Genomic DNA, 13,154 nt, shown 5'->3' with positions numbered 1-13,154 from the left:
TGCAGAGCATACTTCACTGATCTTCAATGACAGTCAGGGGATTATGCATTTCTGATATTTCTTTTTCCTCCAAGATACTGTTAGTTACTCCATCCTGAGGAAAAAAAGCTAATAATCCCCTGTTTCTACATCTCTCTCCATCTCCCTTTCTAAAAAAGAAACTTTCCATCCTCTCCTGAAATTAATTTTAAGGGGATACAGTTCATTTCTCAACTATAAATCATTTTGTAACATCAGAATTTTTTATGTTTGTGAGAAATTCTCCTCTTGGTATTAAAGTATTGACAAGCCAGAAAGGTTAGAGGTAAACTCATCTAAATAAAAAACTACTTTGGAAAATATTTATTTTGATAATCCTTTAAATTAAAAAAAAAACTCCACTGGTATTTCTAGGGGAATTCCCTCCCCTTTCAATGCTAAGAAACTGGATATGGCTTTTGATATTACAAAGGAAAATAACACTGATCTGGGTTGACACAAACATTTGCCCTGTGTTTGGTTTGCAACACTGAATTTTTATTTGTTTTCAGTTGTTTGATTTAATACCTTTTATTTTTACATTACAATCATTTCTTGTTCTCTCACAAGTCTATCTCTAATAGGGAAAAAAACATTTAGGCAAAATTTACCAACAAAATGACCATGACTGACATCACACGTAGTATTACATAACTCTAGCCCTTACCTTTCTACTAAGAGGAAGGAAACATGTTTCATCATCTATTCTTTGGAGCCAAGATTAGTCATTGTAATGAAACTGAATTCATCTGTCTTACATTACATTACTGTTAGATATTATTGTAATAATTTTCTCCCTATACTAATTCATCATTTCTTACAGTATAATAGATAGCATAACTTTTTCAACTGTTCTCCAATCACTGAGCACCCTAGTTTTTTGGTGGCATTGAAATTTTTAAATGGTAGTGACAATGGTAAACTTAACAGAGAAATAGAGCTTGCAAGATCCTAAAGAGTTTTTAATCTCAATATTAATCCCAAAGATTATCTCAGACTTCACCTAATTGAAGTCATTTTTTTGTCTGCTTCTACTTTATATAATGTTATCCTGACAAAAAGAGTCTATGGTATTACTGGGCAATGGCAGTGTTGGTAATACTTAAACCATATTGCCTGAGAATTCAGGACTCATTGAATGGTCGTCACCTTCTTTTGTAGCCACTGTGAAATATGCTTTATATGCTTTAATTAGCAAGACCCCCCAAGTCTTATTTGGGTGACAGGATTTAGAGTTGGAAAGAACTCTTAGAAGTCATCTTTGTCTGTTCTCATTTTACAAATGAAAAACTGAGGGCAAAAGGTGAAAAGACTGACTTGGGGTCACTCTGGTAGCAACAACAAAACCAGAATTTGAGTTGAAGTCTTCAATTATTCTTTATGGGGCAGCTAAGTAGTACAATGAATAGTGCAGCAGATCTGTAGTCAGGAAGATCTGAGTTCAAATTCAGACTAATCCTGGACACGTCATTTAACTTCTATTTGCCTCTGTTACTCCTCTGGAAAATGGTGATAGTAATAGCACCGACTTTCCAAGGTTGTTACAATTAAATGAGATGACAAAGACAAATGCTTAGCAAATAGTAAGCACTATATAAACGCTAGTTCTTATTGTTACTTCCATTTATTTCAATTATTATTATCATTTCTAAACTCTATGCTACTTCTGTTGCCTTTCAACAAATTACGAAGGAAGAGGAGTCTGAGTTCTTTCTCTTCCCATCAGGATGAAATTTGAGTTATCTGAATTAGCTCTGAACATCCTTTGCAGCTAGGTATAGAAAGTAGCTGAGACTCTAATTACCTGCCTATGCTTTAGCTACACCTCCAGACACAGGAGGTAATAGCAGAGAAGTTTACAGGAGTCTCCTTGCCTTGTCAACCCCTTTTAAGAAAAAGTCTGGTTCATTCAGCCTCCAATACATAGGTGCACTTGGTAATGTGAGAAATGGGGATAAGTCAACTCCCCCTAAGAAATAAAAATTAAACTGACATGAGGGGAGGAAATGCTTATCATGGTTCTTACAAGAAGTAGGTAGAGAGCTCCTCAGAGCATCCACAACTTTTACAAAGGCAAGAGTAAACTAATATACTGTTAATTCAACCTTATTCCTCCCATCAGAGCCAGGATTGGTCCAAGCTTCTCCGGATTACAACTCTATCTACCCTCCCCTCATATGTATCCTCTTGATATGTCCCCCCACCCTGATCATGGCTTCACATGCTATTATAATGAACCTTAAGTTCCTCCTTGAGCAGAGAAGTTAATATGTATGAGGCTATTTAAGCATGCATATTAGGGAAACCAAATCACACAGAAATATATTGTTCTAATATAGCCTATGGAAACTTAACCATCAGCATCTTCTCACAAACTTCCCCATTTTCTTTTTAATAAAAATTTTGTTTCCACACCCTACTGGTTGCTTCTTCAAACCATTTCAGCATTAATTCACAATTCCCATCACTGATGGTATCATTGGTCCTTTCTATCAAAATCTTTACTCTTTTACTACCAAATACATGTATCTGTCCTGTGTTATTGATTGCTTCCTGCACTAATCAAGTTATCAACTGAATCATGCAGGAGAGGCACACAGGTAGCTTTTCTGATCTGTGTAGCTTGATAGACCAATAACTCTAATACCTAAGTTGTTTGGTTGGTTAGGATATCTGCAACTGCCTATACTCTTAAGAGCCTGTTGAGAATATAAATGGCAGTTTGATAGCCCCAATTCCCATCCTAGTAAAAGGCAGACAACAATCATGAGGTTTATCTACAAAGAGGGGGCATAAGTATGGGTGACACACAGAATCAAGGGGGAAATTACAGATATTAAAAGGGGGCAATCCTCTGTGGTTAAATTACATATACACATAGATTCAAGATATAGAAGATAAACTTGTGGTCTAATTTTTTCCTTCTTCTGGAGATATCTAATATCCTTCTGTATTTTCAGAGTCTGTTCAAAAAAAATCTCCAGTTCAAGTGACCTGTAGAGATCTTCTTTTATGGTAAAAGAATTTTTAACACATTTTAATCAGATCAAAACTCATATTTTCATCATTAGAAAATAAAATTCTGGAGCTTCTTAGATCATGATAATTTACATTTTAACTTGCCCATTCTCATGCTGATACACAGAAAATTTAGTTCCAAATCGAAATTTAGTTTTGCTTTTGACATTATCTTCTTTTGATCATCCATTTGAGAGATGCTACTCTACTTTAACAAAATAAACTTTCATAAAGGTTTCACTCCAAAAGTAAATTTATTGAAGATTGCCAGATTAATTTGAGCTTGCAACATATACATTTGTTAATCATTTCAGAACAAAGAATATCCAGTTAGTGATTTACAAATAAGACTTTTTAATCTTTTGCTATTACTAAAATAATGACTCAAACATCCTTAAGTAAAAATGGATTTTTCTCCTCAAAATATTTCTAAATAGACCATAGATTATCCTTCTTCTGATATATTCAGTTGACTCCAATTCCTTTCCTTAAAACAGCTCAAAAATTTATTTTTGATTTACTTACATGGCCCCTTATGATTAAAAGGAATTCTCATAGCACCAAATAGCTGACAAAATATTCTAAGGTTTTTACAATGCTAGTCTGTCTATTAGAATACAGATAACTGTATTAGGCCAAATGACTTAAAATTTCTATACCTGATTTTAATATTGATCACCTAATTTGACTAAAGAAATTTTCATAAAGATCTGGGACATCAAAGGAATGTGTGTATATGTGTGTGTGTGTGTGTGTGTAAATTTTTAAATGTCAGTTTCCAGGGAGAGATCATATAGGTAGTCAAATGCCTTGATTCATACTTTAAATATGCCAGGTGAGACATTTTCCAAGTGTCATATTTTGAAAACTGAATTAGAAAGGATCCAATCTTGGAACTTGTTAAAAATTGCTCTTTCAAATCTTATCCCAATGAGATTGACACCTGCAATGTCCAGCTCCCCCTCCCCCAATTAGGTTTTCTGGCTTCTACAGACTATGGCTCCTCCAACATTTCCTTTGCTGATCATACCTGGAGTCAGACACAAAATGATGCCAATTTAACATGTCCCATAAGATCTTAAATAGTAAAATTCAGAATAAAATAATCAGACTTTAGGTGAGTTCAGCTCACAAGGATTTAATATAAATTATGAGCTCCCATTAGAAATAGCAAGAGGGGTGGCTAGGTGGCACAATGGATAGAGCACCGGCCCTGGAGTCAGGAGTACCTGAGTTCAAATTCGGCCTCAGGCACTTAATAATTACCTAGCTGTGTGGCCTTGGGCAAGCCATTTAACCCCATTGCCTTGCAAAAACCTAAAAAAAGAAAAAGAAAAAGAAAAAAAAAGAAATAGCAAGAGAACATCACAGAAAAAATAGATGCTTTTACTTCAAAGCAAACAACAAGAGATTTGAGATGTATAACCACAATAATCTAAATTTACATAAAGAAACATTCTACAGGAAAATTTTCTATTAATATACTCATATATTATCCACATTCAATAAACATGACCAAGACCATTGCTTCCAGAATCCTTAAAACAATCAGAATATCTTTAGATGACTCTCAGTTTGCATATAGCTATACAAGTGATCTTCCAACTGTAACACACCTAAGATACATTAGATTCCAAATAAGATGACATATGAATTAATAATCTTCACTAGACACAAAGTTTCCATGCTGAAATCTTATTCCCTTAGAACAAGGTAACAAAAAGGTTTCTTAACTTTAAACTTAATCTTAATGGGTTTTGCATTTTTGTTTTACAAACTTATTTACTTCTATTCCAAATATACTCCTATTCTCAAAAGGAAAATTAGATTCTTCAAGAATTTAATCTTAGATATATGATCATTTCAGAACACTAATGTAACTCTTATGCCATGGAATAGCAACAAATTCAGATCAAAACAACAAAATCCTTTCTACTTGCACTTATTATAGCAACTTTAAATGCTTAGTATATAAATTTCCTAATGCCAAATCTCAAATATTGAGTAGCCTTGAATGGGGTAAACCATGATTTGGTATTGGAACTTATGCCCGAGAGAAGTCTTGAGGTATAGAAATACAAAATTGGAAAAATTCCTAAGACACAAGCTTAAAAAAAATTTCTTTCTACCCATCTGTCTCTGCATACTTGAAGATGCTTTTCCTTATCTAAGTTCTTGCTTTATTCCCAGACTAGCCTCTAAATGAGAACTGCCTTCTCACCTGCAACCTTAGTTCACTCCTCCAACCCTTCCCTCTGGCTAAGTAGCAGACTAAACATCTAGGCAGCTGTTAATTAAGGAGGGTCAAATAATATACTTAAACTTTTTCTGTTCTCCCCAAGACAGACTTTCAGTTGGACCTATGCTGATTGTCTCACATCACTCCTGATCTAAAAACTATCAAATAATTAAGTCCTTAACTCCTGATACTTTTACAAGAACAGTTTTTTTAAAAAATCACTCCTAGTTATCAAACTATTTGCAAACTTTCATTAGTATTATTCTAATTAACTGATCACAGACCGAGCAAAAAAAAACACCCAACTTCTTTCCACAGTATCCTGTTGAAGTTAAAACATTACTTTCTTCTAAATACTCTAGGGTGGGCTAGACCCTGAAATCTTAAGATCAGATGATAATCAATTTCACCTTAGTCTTTTAAAAGCCCAAAAGAATGAAAGGAGGATTCATAATTTAGTGAATTTGTTTTAGTTAGACTGAGACCAGGATAAACCAAAATTACACTGGATTCATATACAGAGTCTCAATTTTAACATTGAGTTTCATTTCTTTCAAGTATTCAATATTTCTGGGATTCATTTTTCCCCAGAAAATTCATTACTAGAGATTTTACATAGTGTCTGCTGTTAGAATTTTAATTTTACTTCAATTTTCATGTCTGAGTACAATTTAGCTCAGTTCAATTCTGGATTCCAAAATCCCAGAAAGATTACATAACAACTTTTGATTCACCAGTTCTTATATAATTCTCAAACTTACTCATACCTTCTTCATATGCTTAAGACCATCTTTTTTATGTTAAATATACTTTCTTATGACCCATAAAAAGCCCAGACTTATCACTCTTTCCATTTCTTCTTTTAATCCTTTTCACTCCCTTCTCAATTCCCTTAAAATCCATTTTACAAATGTTCTTTCTGATCTTGAAAATATTGTTCTTTGGACAGATCTAACGACTTACTAAAATTTTATTTTTACGGCTATAAAAAAATCATATTACCAATACATGATTTTACTTATCACAGCACGTCTCTCTTAATTTTTCACAATTAAAATATTCCCCTTAAAAGTTAAAAAATATCAACCATAATTGTTTTTAACCTCTTAAACTATTCACAACCCAATAACAAACTATTTTCAAATTATTTTATGAATTTTTTATGGTAAGGTACAGGCATTAATTTATAGCAAGAATTCCATTAATTCACAGGACACTTTCCCCTTCAAATATATTTTAACTTTGAAAAACAGGCATTCAAAAGTCCCACAATACCCAGTACACAAGAATAGGGAGGAGCTGTCCAAGCTGAATGCTTCAGCCTGCAGCAGAACAGGGCCAAGCTGAGCACAGATTCTGCAACCCAGTTTCAGATCAGAGGCTAAGAGAGAGACCGGGAAAGGGGGGCCGGGGGGAGGGTTGACTTCCTTCCTTTCTTTCCCAGAGGGAATGGGAAGAAAAAAAGGACCTTACTTCCCTTCTCTTCCCAGTGGGATGGCTGGAATCCTTCTCCTCTGACCCCGACCTCTGTGGTTTAACACTTATTTAAACACATTTTTAAAGGAAAAGGGGGGTGGAGAATTGTCCAATCTGGGGACCTGAAAACTCAGATACTAAAAATCAGTCAATTGGAACACATAAATGTTAACAGGGAATTGGAAATAGCCGATCAAGACATACAATTGAAACACGCGTACAAACACATCTCATCCATTCATCTTCCTTACTGCTAGCACATGTACAATTCTCCAGAATTTCCCATATTCCTTCATCTTGCCTATTTCATCAGAGACTCCCCAAGGTGCGGTCTCGTATCCTTCCCCTGCTGTTCCAAACAGTAAGCCTAGAAGACCCTCACATAGTCACAGTCCCTGAACTCCCGATCCCCAGGGGGTTGTCCACAGGGATCTGGGGAGGAGCCCCTCCCAGGTACCTTTTTTTTTCTTAAAATACTAGTTTCCATCTCAGGACTTTTTCTCGAAGATCCTACAGTCCACAGGATTGGCCTCACCTAGATTGTCTTTGGGGAAACCTCTGATGTTCCTTCTAACTAAGAAATAGTCTCTTACCTCAAATTCTAGACCAATAAAGTGGCGATTAGCCTCAGTGTTGCCCAGTCTTACCGAATATATCAGCTTACCTGACCCTTTTCAGCATTCAGCACTCACAGGTTTCACTCTCTTCCCTTCCAAATTGTTTACTCACTCCCCTGGGAAAAACCGCAGGTCCCAGAACCTTTTTGAGTGCCAAGTCAGAGAAGAAAGCAAGGACCACTCAAAGAGTGGGAGAGCTCTTCCCTGAAAGCCTCCCTGTACAACTTCCTCGGGCCCTCTAGTATCCCCAATAAGAACCCCAATTTGTGAGAAATGGGGATCAGTGGACTCCTCCAAGAAACAAAGTGAGCAAAGGAAATGTTTATTATGATTCTTGCAAAAAGTGAGTGGAGAGCTCCTTAGAACATCCATACCTTTACAGAGACTAGAGTAAGCTTTTATACTGTTAGTTCAATCCTACTCCTCCCAACAGAGCCAGGATTGGCCCAGGCTTCTACAGTACCCTCCCCTCGTATGTATCCCTTTGACATGTTCCCCCACCCTGAACATACCTTAAAATACAACCAATGTTATTATAATAAACCTTAAACTCTTCCTTGGGTGGAGAAGTTAATATGTATAAAGCTATTTAAGAATGCATGTTAGTGAAATGTCAGTGATCAATCCTTGAACTCAGCCAGTCTAGGCTGGTTTAAACCTGGACCCCCTTCAGGAGAGGCTTTCTACTAGCCATTTGATTCTGACCCTTTTTGCCTCCATTCTGTTTCTCACATTTCCTTCAGGTATTGTGTATATTGTTCTAATGCAATCTGTGGAATAGAAAACACATACACACAGAAATTAGTTATCTTCATACTACTTACTGCTCAGAGTTGTTGTGAGGATCAAATGAGACATTTATAAAGTACATTGCAACCTTTAAAGTGCTAGTAATTATCTTAATAATAATGAGATAATTATTAATAAGAATAATTTCCAAGGCAAAAGGATTTGGATGGAATTAATACTTATGGGCAAAAACTGACTGCACTGAACAAATTTTGCAGTGTCTATGCTCAAATACAGTTTATTGCAGGATATTTTGTTTTTTTGTTTGCTTTTGCTATATCTTTTGATAGGAAGAAACAAAAAATAAATTGGAAGGAAAAGTGAATGAATTAATAGTGAAATCAGAACAATCAAATCAGAGGTTTGAAATAGAACTGAACAAAGTGAAGTCTGAAGAAAACAAGTTGTACAAAAGGATGAATCGAGTGGAAAGACAGATATGGGAAGAGCTAAACAAAATCCAAAATGAGTACCAATCAGGTGAGTTTTACTTATATATTAATCAAAAATCTCTCTATCTAGACATAGGCAACATGATTTATTAAGGCACTTTCTTTGTGTAAAAACAACAAATTTCTGGGGCAGCTAGGTGTTGCAGTGGATAGAGCACTAGCCCTAGAGTCAGGAGGACCTGCAGTGAATTCAAATCTGGCCTCAGACATTTAATGATTACTTGTGTGACCTTGGACAAGTCACTTAACCTCATTGCCATGCAAAAATCCAAAAAATTATTTAAAAAAAATTTTTTTAAGGTATTAGGTGGGACCTTCTCAAGGCCTCTAGGTCTGCCTACCTCAATCACAAAAATGCTCCCTATTTTCAGTTAGCTGCTTTCTGAAAAATGATTTCCTCTTTCCTTATACTTTCAAAAAGGATAAGGCCTGTGGTTCAAAATCAATGAATCTATGATCCTACCAAGCCACTGGATATGGAGTTTCTAAATTAACCACCTACAATCACAGGTCATCACATTATTAAGGATGTACCCTTGAAAGTTGCTCTAAATTCTTCAAGTTTATAGAATTTTAATGCTAGAAGGGACCTTAAAGAACATCAAATCTTAATTTGCTTGTGTATTGGGAAAATGGAACATTTAATCTAAAGCCCTTTCCTATTAAACTACAGGTAATGAGTCTGCTCGGGGCATGAGACTGCCAACAAAACTTTTATTTGGGGGGAGGGGGAGGGAAGAAAGCAGAGACCCAGGCGGGAGAGGGAAGGAGGAGGAAAGGAGTAAACTAGGAAATCCAGTGGTATTACAGATTTTTCTGCCTAAAGGCTAATGGTATCAGAGTCAAGCTGTAAAAACAGAGGATTAATTTGGAAAGATCCTCTAACTTCAGCAAAGGAAGAGCATCAGTTTGGTATTGCACAGCAGTCATCTGTCTCTAACTTGTGATACCAAGAGTATATCTATCAGTCTAAATCCTTTAAGAGATAAAGAATAATAAGGGCACACAACTACATATCCATTCTATCATCCACAATCTTTTTTAAATTAAATTTTATTGATGAGCTTTTATTTTCTCTCCCTTCATCTCCACCCTTGCTAGGAGGAGAAAAAAAAAAAAGAAAACCCTTGTAACAAATACACACATAATGTGATAAAGATCTCCTATGTTGTCTGGCATTGACAGCACTTTTTCTAGGGTAGGAAAAGCAAAATTATTTCATTTAGGTATTTCTGGCACAAAGTGTTGCCTCAACACCTATTCCCAAACCCAAGCAAATTAATTATTTTTAGGCTAGGAATAATGCCCTGGATTTAAATTATATCACTTTTATGCCACCTCTTTCAATCCCCTAGGCTTTCACTTGAATGCAGTGATTTTTTCCACCCACCAGAGTGCAGCCATGCGTAAAATTTACAACATGTCTGGTTTTATGCCTCCCTTATAGATGGAATTCTAAAAAAGTGAGAATTCCAAACCTATCTACTGTCTACTGTTTCCTTAGTCCCAAGGCTTGGTCTATGCTCAGGATCTCTCCTACTGATTTCTAAAAGAGAAGTTTTTAAAATGTATAAAATCAGGCTCCCTCATATAAGACCTTTAAATTTTGTTAGAATCAAGAGAAATGTCATAAGATCATAGATTAGAACAAGACAGGATATCAAAAGTCATATAGTCCAGACCCCCTCATTTTACTGCTAAGGAAAGTGAGGCCCAGAGAAGGTTGTGTTGTTCAAGGTAATAAGAGGCAGAGACAAAATTTTAATCTAAGTCCAAATCCATACTGACACCTTATCTGAATCTCATTTTACTGATTGCCTATTCTTGTTGGTCTGCAAATATTGGCAGATGGAAAAGCCCTGTTTGCAATAGACTTAAAATATTCAGCTATTTCCTTTTGCAATATTTGGGTGAACAGAACTGAATTAAATTTTCACACTCTATTCAGATGCAACTTGTAGCACTGTTGACCCAAAACATCTCCTTGAGCTACAAGATAGATTGCCAGACCTTTTTAGATAGCCCTTAATGGAAGTTAACATGCTTTGAATGAAACAGTGATCAATGATATCAGTATGGCTGCCTAGGAGACTTTGTTTAAAAAAAAAAACCAACTAAAACTGTTCCAATGCATGGTTTAAATTAAATATATCTGTTTTCATACCAGGATTTCAATCAATTCGTGAGTCTCTTGAATCCCTTCAACAAATACAGACAACAAAGATGCAATTAGAGAAATATAAATTCCAGAAAGACATAAACAGGTTGCATCGCCAGATAGTGGAACTTCAAGAAACATAAACTCTGTCTCCATCTTCTTTGTTCTCTTCTGTCCATGGAGCTTCTGGTTTGCTCAATAACTGCAACCAGGAGTGCAAAATCTGAATCCTGCTACTTATATTTCTATTTCAGCCTACACTTTAAAAGAAGCTATAAAGCAACACAGAAAGAAGTGTTTTTTTGTTCATTTATTGAAGGGAAACAAACATAGACTCATAGATTTGGAAGAAGCCTTGAACGTTATCTCATCCAACCTGCTTATTCTACAGATGAAGAGGCCCAATTGGATAAGGTTTGCTTCAGGTCACATCTGTAGAAGATGACCATATTCAGGTTTAAATCCAGGACCTTGCCTCTAAATCTAACACCCTTTCTACTTTCATATTGCTATTAGCCCAGAAGATTTTAGCTTTCGAAGAGTTTTTGTTGTTTTGGGTTTTGTTTATTTTTGCCATGAAACCTAAAACATCCCTATTTCTGATAAGAATCAGTGCTATGTATCTATGCAAGTGGGAATTTATCCAGGAAAAAATATGTATGCTATTCCCTGCCCCTGGAATATTCACTCTCCTCCTCAATGGACTTTCCAAAGCCTCTCCATCTTTCAAAGACCAACTCAGTTATCACCTCCTTCATGCTTCTTTCCACTAGAAAGCATCTATATCACCTCTGAGAACTTTGTGCCTCTCTTAATGTACTTTTATATTATACTCTGTATTATAGTGATTCTTGTCCATTCTCAGCATAGGTGGTATGATAATCTGTAGGTTTGGAACAAGGAAGACTTAAGTTCAAATCTGATCTCAGATACTGATTACATAACTGGGCAAATCGGTTTGCTTCAGTTTCCTCAATTCTAAAAGGGGGATAATAAGAGCACCTACCTCATAGGATAATTGTAAGAATCAAATATGATAGTATTTGTAAAGAGCACATGCTGGCCACATAGTAGGCACTAAATACATTGTTTCCTTCCTTTCTATCCTTACAAGACTGTAAGCTCCATGAGAGCAGCAACCATGCCTTCTTATTTTTTGTATCCTTCACAATTCCTAACTCAGTATATTATATATAGTTGATGTTCAATATGCCTGCTGAATGAATGCAATTTCTTTATTAAACAATTGAATAGTGTATAGTTCTCTTATTGGACAAAGATTAACTTCCCTAAACCTCATATCTTCTCTCATAAAAAAATGTTAATTTATAATGTAAAATATTTAAAAACATATTTTTATTTAGACTTAAAATTCAGGATTCTTCTTCATAGTAATTATGTCTTTTCCACAAGCATTGAGAGTAAGTAGAACATGGAACTATATTACCTAGAAGGAAAAATACAAGTAATGAAATGTGTCTAATTTCCTAATCATTGAGCTCATTAACAGGTTACTAGAGCCCTCTTGAGGCTTTCATAGGATATCTTCCTTCACTGGTTCTGGAAACCAAGAAAGGAAATTATCTCTGATGTTTTCTCCATTGATAAAGAATAGAATTGTATTCACTTCTATGTATGTTATAAAAATAAATTTCTGAGACCGTTCTTATAAATAATTTTTATGACTTTTTTGTAATTTGTAATTTCTGTGTGCCATTAAATCTGTTAATGATATGAAGAATTTGGTTGTCCATTGCTTTCAAACTTAATATTTAGTAGTCAAATACACTTTGGATATCATAGAGTAGGGGTAGGGAAACCCTTCTGCCAAGAATCATTTGGATATTTATAACATTATTCCTGGGATATATTTGGTCAAACAATTAATTCATCCCTATCTTGGGTATTATGGCATTTAAAATGTTTCAGAGACATAATTTCTGGATAATTTAATCATTTTATTAATATGAGCATCATATTACCATCAGAGGTCACATAATGGCCTAGCTATGATATGACTTCATTTCACTAATGGATGACTCCAAAGACAAGACATGGAGCTAATGATAAAAGAAGACAATAGAGAGCCTTTGCTGAGTTTTTAGGGTGTGGTTTGGGGGTTTTGTAACAGTTTAGAGAACAACATAGGTTCAATCCTAAAGAATTCTCAGAACAAGATACCTTGGCACTGGCTAGGACATTTTAACAGTTATTCAACCTGATTTGGGATATACAAGTACAAAGGCAGGGTTTATGCCTCTCCATACAAAATTGCATGGATAGAGTCTACCCCCTAGTATTCTGTCAATATGATCCTCCTCAGGGGCTTTCTGACTATATATATATATATATATATATATATATATATATATATGTGTGTGTGTGTG

At 35.3% G+C, this 13,154-nt stretch overlaps 1 protein-coding gene across 1 annotated transcript in view; it reads left to right on the top strand.

Moving 5' to 3' along the window:
* Nucleotides 1-11,108, top strand: part of FAM81B (family with sequence similarity 81 member B) — a 76,326-nt gene extending 65,218 nt beyond the window's left edge. Inside the window, exons 7-8 of the mRNA XM_074202239.1 lie at nt 8,448-8,637; nt 10,777-11,108. Of these exons, the coding sequence (XP_074058340.1) occupies nt 8,448-8,637; nt 10,777-10,910 (324 nt within the window). The 3' untranslated portion in view covers nt 10,911-11,108. The remainder of the gene's footprint in view (nt 1-8,447; nt 8,638-10,776) is intronic.
* Nucleotides 11,109-13,154: the final 2,046 nt, after the last annotated feature.

Source organism: Macrotis lagotis, chromosome X (assembly GCF_037893015.1).
Source record: "Macrotis lagotis isolate mMagLag1 chromosome X, bilby.v1.9.chrom.fasta, whole genome shotgun sequence".
Taxonomy (NCBI): Eukaryota; Metazoa; Chordata; class Mammalia; order Peramelemorphia; family Peramelidae; genus Macrotis; species Macrotis lagotis.
Note: the sequence above shows the minus strand (reverse complement) of the source record. Positions and strands in the feature narration are given on the sequence as shown.